Source organism: Megascapheus bottae, chromosome 17, assembly GCF_031878675.1.
Source record: "Megascapheus bottae isolate mThoBot1 chromosome 17, mThoBot2.hap1, whole genome shotgun sequence".
Lineage (NCBI taxonomy): Eukaryota > Metazoa > Chordata > Mammalia > Rodentia > Geomyidae > Megascapheus > Megascapheus bottae.
This window is the reverse complement of record NC_143525.1, coordinates 43,256,258-43,281,186: the sequence shown is the minus strand read 5'-3', so window position 1 is coordinate 43,281,186 and position 24,929 is coordinate 43,256,258. Positions and strand designations below refer to the sequence as shown.

The 24,929-nt window shown below is 40.4% G+C and overlaps 1 protein-coding gene across 1 annotated transcript in view; it reads right to left on the bottom strand.

Moving 5' to 3' along the window:
• Positions 1 to 302: 302 nt before the first annotated feature.
• Rps6kb1 (ribosomal protein S6 kinase B1) overlaps positions 303 to 24,929 on the bottom strand; it is a 44,281-nt gene continuing 19,654 nt past the window's right edge. Inside the window, exons 5-15 of the mRNA XM_090351142.1 lie at positions 22,010 to 22,157; positions 18,582 to 18,639; positions 17,065 to 17,165; positions 15,065 to 15,155; positions 14,771 to 14,861; positions 11,584 to 11,691; positions 8,632 to 8,694; positions 8,379 to 8,456; positions 6,004 to 6,111; positions 3,187 to 3,299; positions 303 to 1,259 (exon numbers count right to left, since the gene is read on the bottom strand). Of these exons, the coding sequence (XP_090207268.1) occupies positions 1,022 to 1,259; positions 3,187 to 3,299; positions 6,004 to 6,111; positions 8,379 to 8,456; positions 8,632 to 8,694; positions 11,584 to 11,691; positions 14,771 to 14,861; positions 15,065 to 15,155; positions 17,065 to 17,165; positions 18,582 to 18,639; positions 22,010 to 22,157 (1,197 nt within the window). The 3' untranslated portion in view covers positions 303 to 1,021. The remainder of the gene's footprint in view (positions 1,260 to 3,186; positions 3,300 to 6,003; positions 6,112 to 8,378; positions 8,457 to 8,631; positions 8,695 to 11,583; positions 11,692 to 14,770; positions 14,862 to 15,064; positions 15,156 to 17,064; positions 17,166 to 18,581; positions 18,640 to 22,009; positions 22,158 to 24,929) is intronic.

The window sequence follows — 24,929 nt, the reverse complement described above, 5'->3', positions numbered from 1 at the left end:
CTCTCTTCTGTCCTTCCTCAACCATAGGCTGAAACATTTGGCATCTTGAACCAAATACTGGTATAAGAACAGTTGGCAATTTTTTCCAGTGCAATGCAGGAATGGGACAAGGATGAAAATGTAGGACATACAGTATATGCCCATTCCAAGGCTTCCAGTTAAGCTTAGCAAATAGCAGAACTGCAAGTAGAAATAGATTCTTTTCCCCCAACCCCGCCAGTACTACAGACAAGTATTGCAGCAGGGTTACTAAACATAAACCCAAGGTCCACCCCAAGCCCTCAAAGGAGCCACAGCTGTGGTTAACAATGATTAATTTGCATTTTATTATTTCATCAATAAGAGAAGAAACAGAAGCTGTCTGGTCTTCACACCAACCAATTCCGCATTTTAAAGTTTTGGGATGTTTTCCATAATGAGCTGAATCAAAAATCTATTTGAAAAATATATATTTATATAAAAAAAAGATTCAGGTTGTTTGCACATAAAACATCAATTGGTAAGTTTCTTTTGTCTTTGATTCCATATTCTGGAAAAAGTTTGACCAAGCTTGCATGCTAATTTGTCTTTAGTTGCAAGTATTATAGGCAATTTCATACTTTGCCTAATGAAAGGATAACTCTTCTTCAAAACAATCAGAATCCCAGTGATTCAGAAGCAACATATCCTTAATACTGTCAGTGTGGAGCCATCAACATGAAAATCCTTGATAAGGTTGAATAGACGTCACTAGGAATCAGGTGACTGATGTGCCTAAGAGTTCCACAATACTATTTTGCTTAAGTGGGTTTTTTTTGTTTTTTTTTGTTTTTTTTTTTGCACCATTGATTGATTTTTTAAAAATCCATGTTTATTTTTCCTCCAGTCAAAGTGTTCTAGGTAAAGACACTGACTCTTGAGACTATTGTTTTGTTTCTTCTGGTTTCATGTTGCCAGATGCTCACCTATCACTTCCCCTAATTTTTTCTTTCTTCCTTCCTCTCTCTCTTTTTGCTTCAAGTCCATTAGAAGCATTGTTTTGTCATAGATTCATTCGCAGGTGCTCTGGCCGCTTGGAGATCATGGGGAAAGCCTGCTTTTTGTATGGTCCAGAGTTCGGCTGTCGTATTGGAAGAGGAGCTGATGCTTCCCCACTCACTGTCACATCCATCTGCTCTATTCCACTAGTTTCCATTGGGTACTCCGAGGGAGTCTGAGGAGTTGCTGTGCTGGCTGAAGCAGTTCTTCCCCAAAAATCCCCAGGAGAAAATTTGACGGGGCTTTAAGACAAGGAAGAACTATCATTTATAAGTCTCAAGAAATATTTCCATCACATTTAAAAGGAGACAATAATGTGACACTGTTTCATTTAAGTTTATTTTCTTGTGGATTGGCACAAAGGCAATGGTTGAGCCACCTTTTCCATAGATGAGTTAATTGTTAGTATCCAAACTATATTTACCCTTGACTCCTCAAGACCTAAATGATAGTCTTTTGAAAATCATTACATAGCTGGGTGCTGGTGGCTCAAACCTGTAATCCTAGTTTCTCAGGAGGCTGAGATCTGAAAATCAAGGTCCAAAGCCAGTCCAGGCATGAAAGTCCATGAGACTTTTATCTACAATTAAACACCAGAAAACCACAGTGGTGCTGTGGCTCAAAGTGGTAGAGTGTAGCCTTGAGCTGAAGAGCTTGGGGACAGAGCCCAGGCCCAGAGTTCAAGCCTCAGGACTAGCCCCACCCCACCCCCCAATAAAAATCATTTCATCTCCCTACTTAAAACAACTTTGCATTGTAATTAAAATAAAGTACATTTCCAAATCTTTGCCATTCTCCTCTTCACTTACCACACCTAAAAACACTGGCCCTTCCCTTCAAGAATACATCCTGTTTTCCTAAGGGTTTTCATACTTGTTCTATTTGCAGTGTTTTTTTTTTTTTTCATCTCCTACTTCAGTTAGCTAGCAAAATGTCTGTATTTCTTGATGTTACCTTACCAGGGAGGCCATTATTTGCCACGGTGAGTAGGAACTCATTTATTTATTGTTTTTGTTTTCTGCTTTCTACTGTTGTACTTTATTTTAAAAACTTTTTTTTTTTTGGTTGTGGGACTTGACCTGGACACTGTCCTTGAGTTCTGTAACTCAAGGCTACCGCTCTACCCTTGAGCCACAGCACCACTTCCAGTTTTCTGGTAATTAATTGGATAAAATCTCATGGCCTTACTGTCTGGGCTGGCTTTGAACTGCAACCCTCAGATCTCAGCCTCCAGAATATCTAGGATTACCGGTGTGAGCCACCACCACCTGGCTTTTTAAAAAACTTTTTTCTTGTGGGTCATGGAGCTTGACCTGGGTGTTGTCCCTGAGCTCTTCAGCTCAAGGCTACAGCCCGACCCTTGTGTCACAGCCCCACTTCCCATTTTCTAGAGGTTAATTGGAGATAAAGAGTCTTAGGTCCTTTTGTGCCTGGGCTGGCTTTGAACCCTGATCCTCAGATCTCAGCCTCCTGAGTAGCTAGGATTACAGGTGTGAGGCAACACGCCGGCTTTATTTAAAAATTTTTAAACTTTTTTTTCCTCCTTTTTATTTTGTGCTGGTACTGGGGCTTGAACTCAAGGTCAGGGCACTGTCCATTAGCTTTTTCACTCAAAGCTGCTACTCTACTACTTGAATCACACCCTTTTTTGGTGGTTATCTGGAGTTAAAGAGCCTCATGGGCTTTTCTGCTTATGTTAGCTTTGGGTCAAAATCCTCAGATCTCAGCCTCTTGAATAGCTACTGGTACCTGGTACACTTCTGTTTTAACAATTGCACAGCTTGTAATTACTTCTTTTCTGTGCATATTCCTATTTATTATGACTGTCTCCCACTTAAACTTTACCAGATCAAGAATAACTTCTATGTTGAATACACTATACTCACATGCATACAACATGTATTGCAGCCCAGGTGCACATAAAATCTTGAGAAAGTGCACAAAAAGGGCATTTATCAGTATACCAGGATAAAAGGCAAAACTATATAACCTCTATGAACTGAGACACAGACTAGTCCTTTACAATATATAAACATATTGATGCTGTGTTTATGTTAACCAAAAAGAATATAACAGATCTTTCAATTACATAACTTCACATTAATTTCATAACCTATGCTCCTTCTAGGTTTAAACAAAAAAGATGGAAAATAACATTGTCTGAAATACCTGACTGGTGTTCGTGGACTACCAATAAATCTTCGAGGAGATCGAATTTTTGGTTCAAAGGAAAACTTTTCTTTCACACTTTCAAGTACAGATGGAGCCACATATGTAAAACCCTGAAAGACAGTAACAATGGACTACAGAATGGCATGTTATCATACACATTAAATACAACAACAACAGTTTTTGTTTCATTTTTTGATAGAGGCTATGTAAGCCCAACCTGCTCTTGAATGTTCAATTCTCCTGCCTGAACCTCTTGAGTACTGGGATTATAGGCATGTATCACCATATTTTTTATTCTTTGTTTTATTCTTTGGTAAAATGGGTTGTTTGGTGTCTGAGTACCAACATAACGATGTACACTTAAAATCACTAATGCATACATTCTCCCATTTCCTTGAGCTCATTTCATACCTGTTAACTTCTTTCCAGCCATTTTTTAAGGCATAGACCTCAGGAAAGCAGAATTCTATTCAGCCCCATATGCCAACACACAAAATTCTCCACTATTATTAGGAGAAAAAAAAAAAAACAGGAAGAATGTAGGCTTCATATTATAGTTTTAAGTAACACAGAAATATAAGCAATAAGAGTAGAATAAGCAACTAAGATAATCACTTTCAAAACAGTTTCTTGCAGGGTGCTGGTGGTTCACAACCATAACTCCAGGAGGCTGAGATCTGAGGGTCACGGTTCAAAGCCAGCCCAGGCATCAAAGTTTGTGAGATTTTTATCTCTAATTAACCATCAAAAAGCCAGAAGTACAGCTGTGGCTCATGTGGTAGAGTACTACCCTTGAGCAAAAAAACTAAGGGACAGTGCCCAGCTCTAGAGTTCAAGCCCCAGGACCAGCACAAAAAGCAAAACAACAAAAAACCAGTCTCTCATAATGAGGTCAAAGCAAAACCAGACTGAATTCTCTGACTTAGTATGGGTGATCTTTCTGATTTTGCACCAATGATTATACAGCATTGGGCATGTTGAAGCTAACTGGCAGATACCTGTTCAGCACATGTGAGGTCTGAGATTCAAACCCCAGTACAGCCCAGCCCCTTCCCCCCAAAAAAAGGGTTTGGTGTTTTACTAATGAGCAGGTATCAACATTATGCAAACCTTCCACTGTAATAGACAGCAGTAGAGTTTTATTAGCTTTAGCTCTGTCTTGGACTTTGCTCTTGTGCTATGACTGTCATTTCCTTAATCATGTTTAACAGTAAGTCCTATGCTGATTGTCTCTTCCATTTACAATTAACTATATGTGAGCATTATGGTTCTAAGTGAAATCTCAAATAATAATATACAGTATATATACTCTGTGATTTCAGAAAATATTGGGCATATTCAGGGTAGGAGGATCACAGATGCTGTGACTTCAGAGGCTTTCTTCCTATCGTCTAGTAGACAAAAGCTGTACTTACAAAGACCTGTCTTAGAACCAAAATGTCGAAGTAGGTGGGGATTTTATGGATTCTTTTTGTTGTTAGTTATGGGTCTTAAACTCAGGGCCTGGCTCTGAGCTCCCTGAGCTCTTGTATTCCAAGCTACTGTTTGCCTCTTTGAGCCACAGCTCCACTTCCAGTTTGTGAGTGATTAATTGGAGATAGTCTCATGAGGACTTTTCTGCCTGGGCTGGCTTTGAACCGTGATCCTTAGATCTCAGCCTCCTGAGTAGCTAGGATTACAGGTATAAGCCATCGGCACCTGGCTTTAAGGATTCTTGTCACTTTCTATTGGGAGTCAGAGTGGAATCAAACTGTACCTTGATTTGCATCAGACAATTGCTTTATGGTCTTATTGTTTTCTGGCCTTATTCTGTTTAAATGACCTGAGATTTAGCATATGAATGTAACACCTGGAAGTTCCCTGGTTTCTAGAAGGGATATAAGCCTGGAGTTGAAAATAAATGAGGCTGCAGTTTTTACCTGGGCTGCAGTTTTTACCTGGGCTGCAGACCTCCCGGACCCCATGTGTTTGTCTCTCTTCTATTTTTTCCAGTCCCTGCCCCCTATTTCAGGAACCCCAATTTGCTGCCGGTAGGCCCCGGCAACTTTCTTGCAGTATAGGGGATTTATCTAGAACCTTGTACATGACAGGTAAGTGCTCTACCACTGAGCTGTGTTTCTGGCTCCTATTTAAAAGGTCTGAAGGGTAGGGTGTATACTAAAATGAATAATGTATTACCACATAAAATTATCTATCTATCTATCTATCTATCTACATATATATATATATATATATATATATATATTTTTTTTTTTTTTTTTTGCCAGTCCTGGGCTTGAGCTCAGGGCTTGAGCACTGTCCTTAGACTTCCTCAAGGTTAGAGCTCTACCACTTGAGCCTCAGCACCACTTCCAGCTTTTTTCTAAGTATGTGGTACCAAGAAATCGAACCTGGGTCTTCGTGCATGCTAGGCAAGCACTTTAACCAGTAGGCCAAACATATATTTCTATGGACTTGGGTTAGAATGCTAATCTATGGCTGCTGCTCTTTTAAGAATAAAACTGATTTTTCCCATTGAAACTGCTGCTTGGTTTTTGGTTGAGATGCAAACCCAAATGTTTCAAGTTAGTTGCTTGATTACAAAAATGGATCACGTACTCCAAAGGTCATACTTTTCATTTTAATTGCTAATATGCTATGTCAAATTATGAGAATAAACTTGGAGGTACTAGAAGGTTATAATAGAATGGCTTTAAAAAGAAGTTAATCAGGTTACCTTATATGAATTTCAAAATAAGCAAACTGATTTCTTTTTTTAAATTTCAACCTCATACTTAAAATTTCCCATGGCTACATGAAAAACCTTCCACTTACCAGAAAGACCTGATTGGCACTTTCACTGAGAGTTGAGTCATCTGGGCTGTCAACAGGTGTCTGACGTGTAAACTTTGAATCAAATTGACTCACATCCTCTTCAGATTGCTTTATAAAAACAAAATGGTTAGAAAATGATGAATAGTCGATACTTACTCACACCAAACACCTCTGTTGCAAGCTCTAAATAGAGGTCTTTTAGAATTCACTATAATCCTAAGCCTTAGAAGAGCAAGGCACTGGTTGCTCACCCCTGTAATCTTAGCAACTAAGGAGGCTAAGATCTAAGGATCGGAGTTCAAAGCCAGACCAGGCACGCAAGTCCATGAGATCCCCCACTTTTTTTTAATGTATAGAGGGGTTACAGTTATATTCACCAGATAGAAGGTGCATTACTTCCCACACATTGATACCCCTTCTCATGTTTTTTTCCCCATCATGAGAAACTGGAAGTGGTATCGTGGCTCAAGCAGTAGAGTGTTAGCCTTGAACTGAAGAGCTCAGGAACAGGAACAGAACACAAGCCCAGAGTTCAAGCCCCATGACCACCACCACCAACAACAAAATCAGGTAGGAAATATCAATTATCTACCTCTGTAACATTTTCTATTTATGGAAGAATTCCAGCTATAGAGAAAAAAATGAGTAACAGAATAAGTCCATTTTGCAAATCCTTAATGAAATCATGGAAATAATGTCATTACTGACATTTTGAGCCTGATAATTCTTTTTTGTTTTTTCTTTGTTGGTTGTGGGGCTTGAACTCTGGGACTGGGCACTAGAGCTCAAGGCTACTGCCTTACCCCTGGGCCTGGGCATTGTCCCTGAGCTCTTCAGCTTAAGGCTACCGCCCTACTCCTTGAGCTACAGTCCTACTTCTGGTTTTCTGGTGGTTAACTGGAGGTAAGAGTCTCACAGACTTTAGTGCCTGAGCTGCTCTGGGCTGGCTTTGAATGGGATCCTCAGATCTCAGCATCCGGAGTACTTAGGATTATAGGCATGAGCCACTGCGCATAGCTGGTAATTGTTTGTTATAGGAAATTGTCCTGTGCTGGTCAGTCCCTTATGTCCTAGTATCCTCCCTCCTGCAATTCCTTTTTTTAAAATTTTTTTTGCCAGACCTGAGGCTTGAACTCAGGGCCTGAGCACTGTTCTTGGGCTTTCTCAAGGCTAGAGCCCTACCATTTGAACCACTGCACCATTTCTGGCTTTTTCTATATATGTGGTAGAGTGACAATCTTGACTAAGAAAGGCAAGTTGGAGCTCAAGATCCTGAGTTTAAGTGCCAATTCTGGCACCAAAACTAAACTAAAAAAACAAAATAAAACAAAAAAACCCACAAAATAAAATAGTCTAATTTGGACCAGACCAAGCTCCTAATTCTAACTACCAGGTTTATGGTTTGTTTTTGGTCTGGGTAATGTCTCTGATTTTTTGTGCTCAAGGCTAGCGCTCTATCACTTAAACCACAGCTCTACTTAAATCTTTCTTTGTCATTAACTGGAAATAAATTTCATGAGTTTTTCAGTTTAAGTTGGCTTAGAACCATGATCCTCAGATCTCAGCTTTCTGAGCGGCTAGGATTATAGACCCAGTTGTAACTACCAGTTTTTCAAAACAAAAGTAGTTCTATTTTACACTAGTCTCACTTTGGACAGGGTTATGCGTTCAAGGCAAATCTCCTGTTCTATATTTCCAATTGTAACCGAAATGATAAGTTCATGACCCTACATACAGCCATACAACTTTTCCTCCTTCCTTCCTTCTTTCTTTTTTCTGCCAGTCCTGGGCTTTTAGCTCAGCACCACTTCAGGAATTTTTTCCATATATGTGGAACCAAGGAATCGAACCTGGGTCTTCAATCATGCTAGGCAAGCACTCTACCACTAGGCCAAACTCCTGGCCCCACAACTTGATTATTTGAGATGAAGCTTAATGAAATGCTTTCTGTTTGTTTTGTTCTTTTGCCCAGGATGACTAGCCAACTCCATGGCTGCCATCCACACAGCTAGGATGACAGGTGTACACCACCACTCCCAGCTATTTGTTGAAAGGGGGCCTTGTAAATTTTTTCTAGTCTGGCTTCAAATCATGACCTTAGTTGAGCACCAATGAGGCTCACACCTGGAATCCTATCTACTCAGGAGGCTGAGATCTCAGGATGGTGGCTCAAACCCAGCTGGGGCAGGAAAGTACATGAGACTCTTATTTCCCATTAACTAACAAAAATGCTATAATTAGAGCTATGGCTCAAGTGATAGGATGCTAGCCTTCAGCACAAAAGCCCAAGAACAATGCCTAGGTCCTGAGTTCAAGTCCCAGGATCAGTACTAAAAAATACTAGGTCATAAAATTATGTTTTCATATAAACATACCAACAGAGGCTTAAAAGGGGGTTCCACCTTCCGAGCTAGAAGTTCTTCCCAGTTAATGTGTCTGAAAAATGGATGAGCCTAGGGAAAAGAATGGGAGAAAAATTACAAGGAATAGACTACCGAAATAACCACTGTACTCTGGAAGTTATAAATCACAAAATAAGACAAACTTATAAACAATTACATATAATCCTCACAAACAAATAAAATTAGCAGTATCTTTTCCCAAAACACCAAATGTGTCAATCCGTACTTGAACTTCTCCAGCATCCCCAGGACCAGCTCCAAGTCGAGAAGCAGCATTCCTTTTCAGCAGCTTTAGGAAGGAAAAAAAAAGTACCCATAAAAAAACTTTACACATGGGGGGAGGGAAATGGGGACAAAAACATCAGAAGGGATATCAAATGTGAGAAGTAATATACCTACTACCTGACAAATGTGACAGTAACCCTCAATACATTTTCCTAACAAGAAAAAAAGAACACAAAACAAAACAAAAAACAAACTTTTGACAGCACCTAGGACCTAACTTCAAGCCCCAAGACTGGGGGAAAAAAAAAAAAGCCAGTGCCAGTAACTCGCGCCTGTAATCCTAGCTACTCAGAAGGCTGAGAACTAAGGACTGTAATACAAAGTCAGCCCATGCATGAAAGTCTATGACTGTTATCTCCAATTAACCACCAGAATGCCAGAAGTAGAACTATGGTTCAAAGTGGTAGAGCACTAGCCTTCAGCAAAAATCTCAGAAACAGTGCCCAGGCCCTGAGTTTAAGCCCCATGACTGAACAGTTACTTTTGTTTATACAATTTACTCATCTATTCTGCCTTTAAAAATGTAATTAGTGTGGGCTGGGAGTTTGACCTAGTGGTAGAGTGCTTGCCTGGCATGCACGAAGACCTGGGTTCAATTCCTCTGTACCATATACATAGAAAAAAGCCAGAAGTGGTGCTGAGGCTCAAGTGATAGAGCTCTAGCCTTGAGAAAGTCCAAGGACAGTGCTCAGGCCCTGAGCTCAAGCCCAGGACTGGCCAAAGAAAAAAACCCAACAATGTAATTAGTGGGTCGGGAATTTGGCCTAGTGGTAGAATGCTTGCCTAGCATACATGAAGATCCGGGTTCGATTCCTCGATACATATAGAAAAAAAAAGTCAGAAGTGGTAGAGCTCAAGCCTTGAGAAAGCCCAAGGACATTGCCCAGGCTCTGAGTTCAAGGCCCAGGACTGGGGAAAAAAAAAAAAAAATACATATATATATATATATATATATATATATATATATATATATATAATTAGTTAAGCAGGGCGCAGCGGCTCACACCTGTAATCCTAGCTACTCAGGAGGCTTGAGATATGAGGGCTGCAGTTCAAGGCCAGCCCAGGCAGTCTCAGTCCCTGAGACTCTCATCTCCAATTAATTACCAGAAAACCAGAAGTTGCACTGGGGAAGGGTGGTAGCCTCGAGCTGAAAAGCTCAGGGACAGTGCCCAGGCCTAGAGTTCAAGCCCCATGACCCACCCCCCCCAAAAAAAATTACAATTCCATAAGTAAGGTTATAAGTACAACATATCTTAATCAATGTCACCATCTTCATTATACTACACCTCCAAAACCCCTTCCCCCATTTAAAATTTTTACTTTATGTTCAAAAACCACAGACTTGTGTGGATGCCGGTGGCTCCTAACTATTCCCAGCTACTCAAGAGCATGGGAGGAATGAGCTTGCTGGTCGCCTTGAGGAAAAAGTTAGCTGGATGCCCATCTCAACCAAAACCTCAACTGTATGGAAGGAATAAATAAAAAGGATGGCAGCTGGGAGCGGGGCCCATTGGTAGTGCTCGCCTAGCATGAATGAAGCCCTGGATTCGATTCCCAGGAACCACATACACAGAAAAAGCCATAAGTGGCGCTGTGGCTCAAATGGCACAGTGCTAACCTCGAGCAAAAAGTGTCTAAGGAGAGTGCCTAGCCCTGGGTGAAAAAAAAATAAAATTAAAAAAAAAGTAGGATGGCAAGGCAAGTTAGTTGGATAGAAGTTCAAGAAATTCTATTTAAAAACAAAACAAGGGGCTGGGAGTTTGGCCTAGTGGTTAAAGTGCTTGCCTAGCATGCATGAAGACCCGGGTTCAATTCCTCGGCACCACATACATAGAAAAAAGCCAGAAGTGGTGCTGAGGCTCAAGTGGTAGAGCTCCAGCCTTGAGAAAGTCCAAGGACAGTGCTCAGGCCCTGAGCTCAAGCCCAGGACTGGAAAAACAAAACAAAACAAAACTACTAAAGAATAAAGTATTAAGGGGATTGCTCAAGTGGCAAAGCTCCTGTCAGGAGTTCAACTCGCAAGTACTGCCACAAAAAAAAAAAAAAAAAAAAAAAAAAAAAAAAAAAAGCAGGGCACTGGTGGTGGATACCTTATATAGTTACTAAGGAGGCTAAGATCTGAGGATTACAGTTCAAAGCAAGCCCTAGAAGGAAAAGTCCAGGACACTCTTATCCATTAAGTCACTAAATACTGGAAGTGGAACTGTGGTTCAAGTGCTAGAGTGCCAGTCTTGAGTGAAAAAAATTCAGGAACGGAATCCAGGTCCTGAGTTCAGGTTCCAGTGCTGGTAAGCCACAGATCAATTTATAGGCTTTGCGTATTCTGGTCCTGGAGCTTGAACTCAAGGCCTGAGCACTATTGATGAGCTTTTGTGCTCAAGGATAGGGCTCTAAAATTTGAGCCACAGCTCTACTTCTAGTTCCTTCTTTTCTTTCTTTCTTTTTGTTGGTTGTGGGACTTGAACTCGGCCTGGGTGTTGTCCCTGAACTCTTCAGCTCAAGGCTACTTTCCTACCCCATGAGCCATAGCATCACTTCCGGTTTTCTAAGAGTCTAACAATCTTCAGTGTCCAGGCTGGCTTTGAACTAGAATCCTCAGATTTCAGCCTCCTGAGTAGCTAGGATTATGGCATGAGTCACCTCATCCGACTACTTGTAGCTTTTTTGATGGTTATTTGGCGGTAAGAGTCTCAACTGTCTTTCTTGCCCGGGCTGGCTTTGAACCATGGTTTTCAGATCTTAGTCTCCCAAGTAGCTAGAGTTACAGGTGTGAGCCACTAGGACCCAGCTGCAGACTTTTTTGTTGTTGTTCAGTATATAGGTATGATTATCTATTCAAAATATATTAAATCTTAAAGCGTATGCACTAGTGCTCATTTAAAGAACCTACCTTTTTAAGGAGATCTCTAGCTTCTTGTGTGAGGTAGGGAGGCAAATTAAGTTTACATTTGAGGATTTTGTCAATTGTTTTCTTTCTATTCTCCCCAGTGAATGGAGGCTAAAGATAGAAGACAATGAGAACAATTAGGACATAAAACATAAATTTAATTAATAATGTTATCCATTTCCATGGATACAGAACAGATATGTAGGCTGTGAACTAATTAATAAAGAACTATAAAAATTTTTTCTTAAAAAAAATTTTTTTTGGGGGCCGGGAGTTTGGCTTAGTGGTAGAGTGCTTGCCTAGCATGCACGAAGACCCGGGTTCGATTCCTCGGTACCACATACATAGAAAAAAGCCGGAAGTGGTGCTGAGGCTCAAGTGGTAGAGCTCTAGTCTTGAGAAAGTCCAAGGACAGTGCTCAGGCCCTGAGCTCAAGCCCAGGACTGGCAAAAAAAAAAAAAAAAAATTTCTTTAGCAGAACTGAGCTTTGAACACAGGGCCTTGTATATGCTACGCAGGCAGTCTACCATTTGTCCCATACCCCTAACAGACTAACAACTGAAGTTTTAGGGAAGGTGTATGTGTATGTGTGTGTGTGACAGTACTAAGGCTTGAACTCATGGACTTTCATGTCACTCAATTTTTTGCTCATGGCTAGTGTTCTACCACTTGAGGTATACCTCAACTTTTGGCTTTTTGTTGGTTAATGTGAAATAAGAATCTCTTGGATTTGTCTGCCTAAGCTGGCTTTGAATCTCAAAACTCAGCCTCCTAAATAGTTGTGATTATAAGTGTCAACAATCAATAAACGGCTAGGAATGGTAGTTTTTTTTGTTTTGCGGGTTTTTTTTGACAGTCCTGAGACTTGAACTCAGGGCCTGAGCACTGTCCTTGGGCTTTCTCAAGACTAGAGCTCTATCACTTGAGCCAAAGCACCATTACCGGCTATTTTCTATATACGTGGTACCGAAGAATCGAACCCGGGTCTTCGTGCATGCTAGGCAAGTACTCTTATCACTAGGCCAAACTCCCAGCTCTAGGACCTGTAGTTTTTAAGCAACAGTACAGAGGAATGAGCAATGTTGATTAACCAGGCATTATAATTTCAAGAGGATTATTTTTCATTTCTCCTTTTTTTTGTTGGTTGTGGGATTTGAACTCTGGGCATGGGCATTGTTCCTGAGCTCTTCAGCTCAAGACTAGTGCCCTATCCCTTGAAGCCACAGCTTTACTTCCGTATTCTGGTTAATTGGAGATAAGACTTGGAGATATGACTTCAGTGCCCGGGTTGGCTTTGAACAGTGATCCTCATATCTCAACCACCTGAGTAGTTAGGATTATAGGCATGAGCCACCTTGCCCAGCTTCATTTCTCCTTTTTAAAATGAGTGTATTATTTAATCCCCCATTTCACACAACTCATTTAAGTCAAAAATGTTTTATAAGCTGGGTACTGGTGGGAGGTAGAAGCAAATGGATCTTCAAGTTCTAGGCCACCCTAGGTAAAGGAACATTGGCTCATACCTGTTATCCAAGCTACTTTGGAGATAATCATAGGTACTTGAGAGACAAAAATCAAAAAAATCTCAGTTTCAAGTCAGCAAAAACTTCAGAAGATTCTTTCTCACTACCACTACAAATATAGGAGGATGAAAATGGAAAGATCAAGGTTCTAGACCAACCTTCAGATGAATGTACGTAAGAGTTTGTAAAACAGGGGCCGGGAGTTTGGCCTAGTGGTTAAAGTGCTTGCCTAGCATGCATGAAGACCCGGGTTCGATTCCTCGGTACCACATACATAGATAAAAGCCAGAAGTGGTGCTGAGGCTCAAGTGGTAGAGCTCTAGCCTTGAGAAAGTCCAAGGACAGTGCTCAGGCCCTGAGCTCAAGCCCAGGACTGGCAAAAAAAAAAAAAAAAAAAAAAAAAAAAAGAGTTTGTAAAACAGGCCTGTAATCCTAGCTACTCAGGAGGCTGAGATTTGAGGATCAAGATTCAGAGCCAGCCTGGGCACAAAAGGACCAGAGACTCTTATCTCCAATTAACCTCTAGAAAACAGGAAGTGGAGCTTGGCTCCAGAGTAGGGAGGTATTACTAGAGCTAAAGAGCTCAAGGACAACACCCAGGCCCAGGGGTAGGGTGGTAGCATTGAGGTGAAGAGCTCAGGGACAGCACCCAGGCCAGAGTTCGAGCCCTATGACCACACACACACACAAACCCCAACTACTCAGGAGGCTGAAATCTGAGGATCAAGGTTCAAAACTAGCCCTGGCACTACAAAGCCTCAAGACTCTTATCTCCAATTAATCATTAGAAAATGGAAAGTGGGGCTGTGGCTCAAGGGCAGGGCAGTAGCCTTGAGGTGAAGAGCTCAGGGATAGAGCCCAGGCCCAGAGTTCAAGTTCCATGATCCACACCTCCCCCCACAAGTTTGTAAAACACTATCTCAAAAAAGATGAGCTTGGTGGTAAGCAGCTATCTTTTCAGTATACAAGATTTTGGTCTGGGAATGGGTTCAGAGAGAAGAAAAACTATTTTTGGTGGGGGGGGGGAAGAGTTTGGCCTGGTAGTAGAGTGCTTACCTAGCACTCTCAAAGCCCTGGGTTGGATTCCTTGGTACCACATATACAGAAAATGCCAGAAGTGGTGCTGTAACTCAAGTGGTAGAGTGTTAGCCTTGAAGAAGTTCAAGGACAGTGCCAAGGCCCTGAGTTCAAGCCCCAATACTGGCCAAAAGAAAAAAAAACTATTTTTAAAATAATCAGTACAAAAAAGGGGATGGAGACATAGCTCAGTCGTAAAATGTCTACCTAGCAAAATTGAAGCTTTTATTTCAAATTTAGTACTCCCCAAAAAACAAAAACAAAAAGAAGAGTGGGAAAGAATAAAGTACAAAAGTACAAAGTCAATGGGCTGGGGGGGGGGGGAATGTTCAAATGGCAGAGGCAATTGAGGCAGAGAACTTGCCTAGAATAGGTGTGAGACCGTGGGTGGTTCAATTTCCCAGTACCACATAGTATAGAATCCCATATAATCATAAGACAATATACGTAGTAAACTGCTGGTAAGTCTTTATGGCTTTGTTAATAACTGCTTTGGCAATATTTTCAAAAAGTAGAGGAAAAATTTCTTGCTATAGTAGTTCAGCAATGACTCAGTACAGAACACATGCAGCTTGTAACAGTGCACCTACTGCTCCAGTCAGCATGTCATACATTAATGCTCCCAGACTCCACCAGTCCACAGCACGATTGTGGCCACTTCTCATCAAGATTTCTGGGGCCCTACAATAAGAAACAGATGCCTCAACATGTATCTGCTTGCATAACATCTGAAATAAAATATTAAAAATAATATAAATTCAAGCCCCAGGACCAGCACAAAAATTAAAACAAAAAACTATTTAACAACAGTATAGAAAGGCAATACTACTGAAAACCATGATACTATTATTTAAACCAGAAGTTTTTTTAACATGCAAACTCACATGTATTCTATTGTTCCACAAAATGTGTGTGTGACTGTTCCATCATGAATTGATTCTTTGCATAGTCCAAAGTCTGTTAGTTTCACATGACCTATAATGAGATTTTACAACATGATTATTCTAAGAATTTAAGTGTGTACAATGTTTGAACATATACGACAATAACCTATTATTCCATTTAAATTATCCTGCCTTTAGCTTTTCTTAAAGAATTAACTTGGAAGCCAGGCGTGGTGGCTCACACCTGTAATCCCAACTACTCAGGAGGCTAAGATTGGAGGATGGCAGTTCAAAGTCAGCTCCGGCACTAAAGTCCATGAGACTCTCATCTCCACTTAACCACTAGAAAACTGGAAGTGGCGCTTGATGCAAGGGGTAGGGCAGTAGCCTTGTGCTGAAGAGCTCAGGGACAGTGCCCACGCCCAGAGTTTAAGCCCCACCACCGACAAAAAAGGGGGGGGGGCTAGGTAGAGTGCTTGCATAACAAGCACGAAGCCCTGGGTTCAATTTCTTAGTACCGCATAAACTTTAGAAAAAGTGGAAAATGGTGCTATGGCTCAGTGGTAGAGTGCCAGCCATGAGCAAAAGAAGCTCAGGGACAGTGCCCAGACCCTGACTTAAAGCCCCAGGATTGGCAAAATAAATAAAACTACTTGATGTATTTATATGAGTCCCAACTGTCTATTATTTTCTGCCTGAGTTTGGAACCGTTAACTACCTTATGGACTTTTACTGCTAGATACTCTGGTATGCTGGTTGCTCCTCAGGGGTCTGAATGAAATGCATGTCCACTTATCCCAGATAACTGTAGTACAAAGTGAAGTCTGTAGGTGTCATATAGTTACAACCAGGCTCACTTTTTGCATTCCTATAAGCTACACAAAATTTGATTGTCTGGTGTTTACTGTCACAAACAAAAGAAACTGCCCACAGAACATTTTATTTCTAAGGTTCTATCAAATAGTTCAATTTTAATCTTTTCCTTTTTCCAGCATTAGAACAGTTTATTATAAGAAGTACTGTTTTGTCCCGGATGAAGCTCAGGGACAGCACCCCAGGCCAAGAGTTCAAGCCTCATGACTGAGAAAAACACTCGCAAGCAAGCTGGATATGCATGGCTAATACGTGTAATTTTGGCTTCTCATCAGACCTAGATCAAGAGGAATACAGTTCTAGAAGTCTAGAAGTCAGCATGGGCAGAAAGGTCCTCCAGACTCCAACTTCAAAATACCAGTTAAAAGCCAGGCTGGTCAGGCCTGTAATCCTAGCTACTCAAGAGGCTGAAATCTGAGGATCCCAGTTCAAAGCCAGCCCGGGCACTAAAGACCATGAAACTCTTATCTCTAATTAATCAATAAAAAATGGGAAATGGCAGTGTGGCTCAGGGTGGTAGCCTTGAGCTGAAGAACTCAGGGACAACACCCGGGCCCAGAATTCAAGACCCATCACACACACACACACACACAGAGCCAGCACACACACACACACACAGAGCCAGCACACACACACACACACACACACACACACACACACACACACACAGAGCCAGCACACACACACACACACACACACACACACACACACACACACACACACACACACACACACACACACACACACACACACACACACACACACACACACACACACACACACACAGAGCCAGGCTGGAGCCATGGTTCAGATAGTAGAATGCTAGCTGAACAACAAGCTGCACCAAGTTCGAGACCCTTGAGTTCAAATCTCAGCACCATCAAAAAATGAAAAAAGGAAGAAAAGGCTAAAGAGTGGCTACTCTTTCCAAGTCTAATGTCTTCAGTCTTAGATAATACTATCAAATATCTAAATAACATCAGCAGGTATTAGAATGTATAAATTCTGGAGGACAAAATATATGGTAATAAAAGACAGAAATTGGAAGCCTTGAAAATAGCCATGACCTGTGTGGGAGGGTTTTAAGATGATTAGTTACTACAGAATTGTTTATGACATATCTCCACCTTGGTGATTAAGCATGATGTTCTCCGGTTTCAGGTCTCTGTAGATGATCCCCTTTTGATGTAAATGCCCCAAAGCCATGGAGATTTCTGCCAAGTAAAAGCTGAAAACAAAAATGATTTAATAAAATTAAGAAAAGTAATCTACCCAAGGCAGATTATGTATGGAACAAAATTCCTTGAAAGAAACAGACATGCACCAAAGACCAAATCAGTGGGGAGGGTGGGGAATGTGTAAGGAAAAGAGATGGTACTAGATGCTAGTAAAAGGCATGGGGAAATTTGTTTCACTTGTTTTTCAGTGAAACTAGATGCATTACTTTGGAATATACCATTAGAATATACTATTCAAAATTGCAAATGTGCCTAGAAGATACCCAACTATCATTGACCATATTCTGTTTGTTCTGTATAGGAATTAGGCCAACAGTCATTCACAGCAGATTCCTCCCATCCACCCCCAATTTTAACATCCCTTAACAAATGAGAACTTCGTTATTTTCAGAGATCAAGTCTAGATTTAAAAAGTTACCTTAAAACCTGATCCTTAGAATTCCATTCATCCCTTACATAATACAGCTGTCTATACACAGCTATGCCCATAATGTCTACCCTCCCTCTTGCCAGCCAGCCCACAAACTACAGACTGTGTGACACTCAAATTTATCTACCTCAAAAGAATAAAGGGCTGAGTCAACCCTGTCTGGATTCGAAAAGCACAAGGCACTGCAATACTGGCTGCATAACAATGTTGCAATCCTGCAGATTACTCCAGGATGGAGAGGGTGTGTCCTAGAGGACTGAGGCAGTTTCACAGCCAGCAGGACCACAAACACAGCCTCCAACATGGCTCAGAGAGCCTCCGCCAAAAAAGGGCACTTCATCCCTAAGGCTCTTAAATTCAGCGTCTGTGTTAGAAAAGGCCTGAAATTAAACAATGAATGCAGTTTGGTAATTAAGATAGGAAAAACATTTAAGTGTTGTTTTCTATTCAATTAATGTGTAGGATTAACTAATTTACCATTACCCAATATTATCACTTTATGACAGGATGTACACATTTGTTATTTGAAGCAGATGCCCCATTATGAATAGGAGGGTCGATCCCATCCTGGCTATCTAGTCAACCACACATGATATGTTCCCAGGCACATAAACTCCCCAAAACTGGAAAGTCCTTTTTAAAAAAAAAAAATGATTTCTGATACCTTCTATTGCTTGATATACAAAGTTTAGCCTGAAAACCATATTCAAAGCCAAGGAAGGCATTTTACAGAGTCAAGGGAAGAAAAATCCTAAAGAGAATGGTTTTGGTAGGACCAGCTGTAAGAAGCGCAATCCACCCAAAGTCTGGGGCAAAGGAATGACTGTCTCAGTCCCAAAGCTATTTGTCCTCCTTGAAGTTCTGAGTTCCACATCAATTTATTGAATCAAATGGCTGCCTACAGTGCGAATGGAACTTTGCTTTTAATTATATGAATCATTACCTGGATCCATGAAAACATAAAAATTTCACTCACCAGGCTGTGTCTTCCATAAATATTCCCTCTCTTTCTAACTGCATAAATAGTTCTCCTCCTGTAGAGAAAAGGAAAAATCATTAGAAATAATTTTTATTTCCAACTCACTTTGAATGAGTTTGTGCTTTCGTTCTAACTATAATAAAAGATATTAGCTCCTTCTAAAAAAATCCTCCAAATTATGTTTTAAAACAAAATCTGCAAGGTTACATTTTAAGCAATATTATTATTAGGGTACCTATAAAGTTTAAACATTAAAACTGGCTGAAAATGCTAGAAACTTGAAAATACACACAGATTTCAGACCTTTAATCTGAAAAAGTATCTTGAGTAAAGTTTAACATTTCACTCTTATGTAAAAAAATGTAATTTACTACCGTAATTTTAGTAAATGCTAGTATTTCATATTTTCAGAGTTCTTAAATGGAAATGGCTCTGTGATAAGCATGGCACAATTTGGGGATGAAAGTAAGTAATAAAGGGTTATATTTCACTTAGAATCTTAGAATCTAGGAGTCCATGATGAATAGATAAATGAAAAATGCAATTTTTAAATGGGGCAGAAAGCTCTTTAATACACTAGAATGCCAAGTAATAAATGAAGAAGGCATGATGGAATAAGAAAAATCACTTGCCAAACATCACAGTTAATTACAGGCAAGAATCAATGGATGCCAAAACTGAATATGAAAGCTTGATGAGATGATATATTTAAAGAATTTCAAAGTATCTCCTTAGAAGATACTTATTAATTACAAAGGGAAGAAACTGGCAGACACCATCTAACACATATGACCAAAGTGAGATCAACAATAGTGGAACAAAAAATATAAATACTATGTACCTCCTGCTCAGAATATTGAAAAAGATACAATGCCATTTCTACGATCTTGAATGCAAAACTTGAATGTAATCCTAAAGAAATATCAGATAAACCCAAGTTGATACACTCTACAAAATAACTGCCTAGTTATTTTTATTATTCTAATGTCAGTTCTAGAACTTGAACACAGGTGCAGGGCACTGTATCTAAGCTTTTTTGTCCAAGGCTAACACTCTACTAGTTGACCCACAACTCCACTTCTGGCATTCTGATGGTTACTTGGAGATAAGAGTCTCAATGACATTCTTACCCAAGTGGCTTCAAATTTTTATCTTTAGATTTTAGCCTCCAGCTAAATTATAGCTAAATTATAGGTGTGAGCCACCAGCCCAAGGAGACAAAAAGAAACAGATCCACATTGAAGAAACTAAGGAAATTTGTGTGCATGTGTGCACACCCTGCCAGCACACATGCCTTGAGTTATTGCTTGGTTTTTGTGCTCATGCCTGGTACTCTAACACTTCTTAAGAGTCTGAATGTCAAGAGTTGTCTGCCCAGGCTGGCTTAGAACTGTGACTTTCAGACCTCAGCCTACTGAGCAGCTGGAATTATAAGCATAAGCCACCAGCATCCAGCTAATTACGTACTCTTTGATAATTTTAATAGTTATCTAAAACATTGTCCTTGAATTTAGAAAGCTAGCACTGAAATTTTAAAAGTAAATATCTGAATTACTTTTAAAATAGTTTGAAAAAATATTCCTATGTGTATGCATAAAAAGAGGACAATGAGGGGCTGGAGTTTGGCCTAGTGGTACAGCCAAGCATGCACAAAGACCCAGGTTCGAATTCTTGGAACCACATACATAGAAAAAGCTGAAACAGTTGTGGCTCAAGTGGTAGAGCTCCCAAGGACAGTGCTCAGGCCCTGAGTTCAAGCCAGGACTGGAGGTGGAGAGTGTAAAACAAATAAATAAATAAATGATAATAAAAAAACAAATAGCTAGTGCGGTGGCTCATGCCTGTAATCCCAACTACTCAGGAGGCTGAGATCTGAGGATCATGGTTCAAAGCCAGCCCAGGTACTATAAAACTGTGAGATTCGTATCTCCAATTAATCTCTAGAAATTGGGAAGTGGAGCTGTGGCTCAAGGGTAGGACCAGAACTCAGGCCCAGAGTTCAAGCCCCATGACCATGCCACCACCACTACCCTCCGGCCCCCCCCTCCCCCCGGCCAAAAAAAAAAAAGGAGGTTGGCCTCCTGCCTCTTATCTACCAAGTTCTGGGATTACAGGTCACCATATTTAACTTTGTACAGTTGTTGAAACTTTTTTATTTACGTCCAATATTATATTATGTAAAAATGAAGTTAACCAAAAAAACTATAGCCACAGAAATTTGCAAAATTCTACAGTTTTCTCTTCCATGTCATGAGCTATTTTGAAATCTGTTTCTTAGAAATCCCAAGGGTGAGCCAGATACCAGTGGCTCATGTCTATAATCCCAGCCACTCAAGAGGCTGAGATCTGAGATTGCTATTTGAAGCCAGCCCAGGCAGGGAAGTCTTTGAGACTCTTATCTCCACTAAAACTACCAAAAAAGCCAGAAGTGCTGCTGTAGTTCAAGTGGTAGAGCACAAGCCTTCACACAAAAGCTCAGGGTCAGTGTTCAGGTCTAGAGTTCAAGACACAGAACCAATACAGAAAGAAAAAAGAAAAAAAGAAAGAAAGAAAGAAAATACACTCATGATTTAGAAATGAGAAGCAACAGGTTTGCAGCAGGTGGTAAAGTGTAGAAAATATGGATGATTCCTACTACCCTATCATTAAAGTTACATTTTGTGGTGGTATGTTGGTGGCTCTCAGTTCAAAGCTAGCCCAGGTAGGTAAGTCCCTGAAACTCTTATTCCAATTAACCACCAGAAAACCAAAAGTGGCACTGTGGATCAATGCCTTCACAAAAGAGCTCAGGGACAGTACCTAGTCCCTGAGTTCAAGTCCCATGACTGATAAAAAACAAAAGAAAAAAACTCTTTGTAGAAAAATATAATTTCAAAACTATTTGGTACCTTAATACTTTCAGTACGTTTTCTCACTTGAGTTTAGAAATAAATGTTTTAGGCCGGGAGTTTGGCCTAGTGGTTAAAGTGCTTGCCTAGCATGCATGAAGACCCAGGTTCAATTCCTTGGTACCACATACATAGAAAAAAGCCGGAAGTGGTGCTGAGGCTCAAGTGGTAGAGCTCTAGCCTTGAGAAAGTCCAAGGACAGTGCTCAGGCCCTGAGCTCAAGCCCAGGACTGGCAAAATAAATAAATAAATGTTTTAATGGTTTATTTGAATTATATAATTTTACTCCAGCACAACAAATTAAGATTATTTTAAGTGACTTATTACAAAGGGACTAAACTAACCTTTTACAGATAAGAAAACAATAGTTTCTTTCCTATTTGCAAACATTTACATATGAATTCTTTACTTCACTGTGCTCATTAGTATTAAGAATTATTTGATCACAAAGGGAAAATGCATTTTTCCATTGGAAAATAATGTTTAGACCCAGTTTCTGGAGCAAATGTAAAATAATTACACAAACTGTGTACTGACCACTGAGATACTCAAGGATGAGGTAGAGTTTTCCACCGGTCTGAAAGGCATAAATTAAATCCACAATGAAGGGATGCTTTACTTCCTCCAGAATATTCCGTTCTGCTTTTGTATGAGCTGTATCTTTAGCATTTCTTACTATCATTGCCTAAAGGAAAAGAGATGATCTATAAGAACAAAATAGTGAACATTTTAATTCTGTAGTAACTGAAAAATCCATTAGAAACTGAGATGGGGAAGTAGAAGATACTTGCTTCTTATCTAAAGCATTTGATTATTTGGCGATAATCTACCTAAGAAATCTCTAGGCAAGTCAAGTTTATACACATATTCACTAACTGTTAAGTATTTCCATGCTCTGTGCCAAGAAAGCAGAACTAAAAGGAGGAGCACCCTCAAGTATAATGGAAAAAGATGAGTCAAGGGAAGTAAGCATAGACCACTTTGAGTGAACTTCATCCAACTGGCAAGAAGTTTTCCTGGAGGTATTTGAGCTACACCTCAAAAAGATACAGCATAGAAGGCAACTAATTGAGACATTCCAATGGAAAAGATACTGAACAGGATATATCCAGGCAATCTACACAGTTTAGTACAGTAACAAGTGGTTAAAGGCTGGAGAAACAGAGGCCAAGAAATGGAGGGTCTGAACATCTAGACAAAGTTTCTGGAAATTTAGAAATCTTGATATAAGTATATCAAAGAATCTTTGGCTTTGGGAAAAAAAACACTGGTAGTAACAATGTGGAATTTGAGACGAAAGGAGACTTAGAAAGCTAGCATAGGAAAAAAGTAAGTAGGAGCATTTGTAAATAAGAAATCGAAGTAAAAGAATAAAAATGAAGACTAAAGAGACGTCATGTACTTGCTGACTAGATCTAAGAAGACATGATAACACTTGCTGGATACACACTAGGGTCATTCAATAACAGAATGGAAGTGGGAAGTGATTTTGAGAAAATGACATACTGTGTTGAACATGCCTAGTCTATACTCTAGGAAGTTACCCTGTAGTACATCTCTAGGAATATGAAAAGCAAATACACAGGTACTAGTCACAACATTATGTGCAAAGTGAGATGCTTGGAGGGGAAAAAAGATCCATAAAATGTTGTCTGAAGACATACAGAAAATACAGTGTGTAGGGAAGTAAAGCTATGAAAAGAACAACGAACACCTCTATGAAAGCAATATGCAAAAATGTATATAAGATATTAGCAACTAACTATCAAATTACACAACAAAAATTAAGTAACATTAGGCAAGTGTTTGACCTCTAACCCTACTGAGGAGGCCAAGACCTGGAGAATCATGGTTCAAAACCAGCAAACAGAAAAGTACTTGAAACTCTTTCACCAATTTACCAGTCAAAACGCTGCACCAGAGGTATGGGTTCACGTGGTACAGCAAGTGCAAATGCCACGCAATAGCATGACCACAGCCTTGAGTTCAAGTCTCGGTGTTACACCAAAAAAAATTAAGTAAAATTAATAGACACAAACACACATATGGGAGATGCAGTAGGAGAGACAGATAAAACATGATGAAATGGTAACAACTGGTGAGCATGACACTATTACAACTCTTAAACATACAAATCACTTGAAATGCTTTTTTGTGTTGGTCATGGGGCATAAACCCAGAGTCTATGCACTGTCCTTGAACTTTTTTTCTGCAAGGCTAGTATTCTATTACTTTGAGCTACAATACTTCTGGTTTTCTGGCGGTGAACTGAAGGTAAGAGTCTCAAGCACTTCCCTATCCAGGCTGGCTTCCTGAGTAGCTAGGATTACAGGTGTGGGCTACCAGACCCTGGCTGATTTTTTTTTTCTTTGCCAGTACTGGGCTTGAGCTCAGGGCCTAAAAACTGTCCTTGGGCCTTTTCAAGGCTAGAGCTTTACCACTTGAGCCTCAGCACCACTTCAGGCTTTTTTCTATGTATGTGGTACTGAGGAATTGAACCCGGGTGTTCGTGCATGCTAGGCAAGCACTCTACCGCTGAGCCAAATTCCCAGCCCCGTGAACGAAAATTTTTATTTTTATTTTTTTTGCTGGTCCTAGGGCTCAATCTCAAATCCTGGGTACTATCCTTGAGCTCTTTTGCTCAAGCTAGTACTGTACCTCTTAAGCCACAGTTCCATTTCTGGCTCTGTGTCAAGGGTGGGGTGGGGGAGTGGATAGGTATGGTTATGGGTACCCAGACTTTTCCTAACCAGGCTGGCTAATAACCATGATCCTCAGATCTCAGCCTACTGAGCAGCTAGGAGTGCAGTGTAAGTGACCAGTGCCATCAACAGGTTTCATTTTTTTTTTTTCAAATCAGTTTTAAGGCTTGAACTCTGGCCCTGGACATTATCCTTGAGCTCTTCAGCTCAAGGCTAGAACTCTACCACTTTGAGCCACAGTACCACTTCTGGTTTTCTGGTGGTTAACTGTAGAAAAGTCTCACGGCTGGCTTTGAATCCCAATCCTCAAATCTCAGACTCCTGAGTAGCTAGGGTTACAGCTCTAGGCTCAGGTTTGAAATTTTTTTTTTTTTTTTTTTTTTTTTTGCCAGTCCTGGGCTTGAGCTCAGGGCCTGAGCACTGTCCTTGGACTTTCTCAAGGCTAGGGATCTACCACTTAAGCCTCAGCACCACTTCTGTTTGTTTTTTTCTATGTATATGGTACCAAGGAAGCACTCTACCACTAGGCCAAACTCCTGGCCCCAGGTTTGAAATTTTTTTTTTTTTTTTTTTTTTGCCAGTCCTGGGCTTCAGCTCAGGGCCTGAGCGCTGTCCTTGGACTTGAGAAAGTCCACGGTAGAGCTCTACCACTTGAGCCTCAGCACCACTTCCGGCTTTTTTGTATGTATGTGGTACCAAGGAATAGAACCCGGGTCTTTGTGCATGCTAGGCAAGCACTTTAACCACTAGGCCAA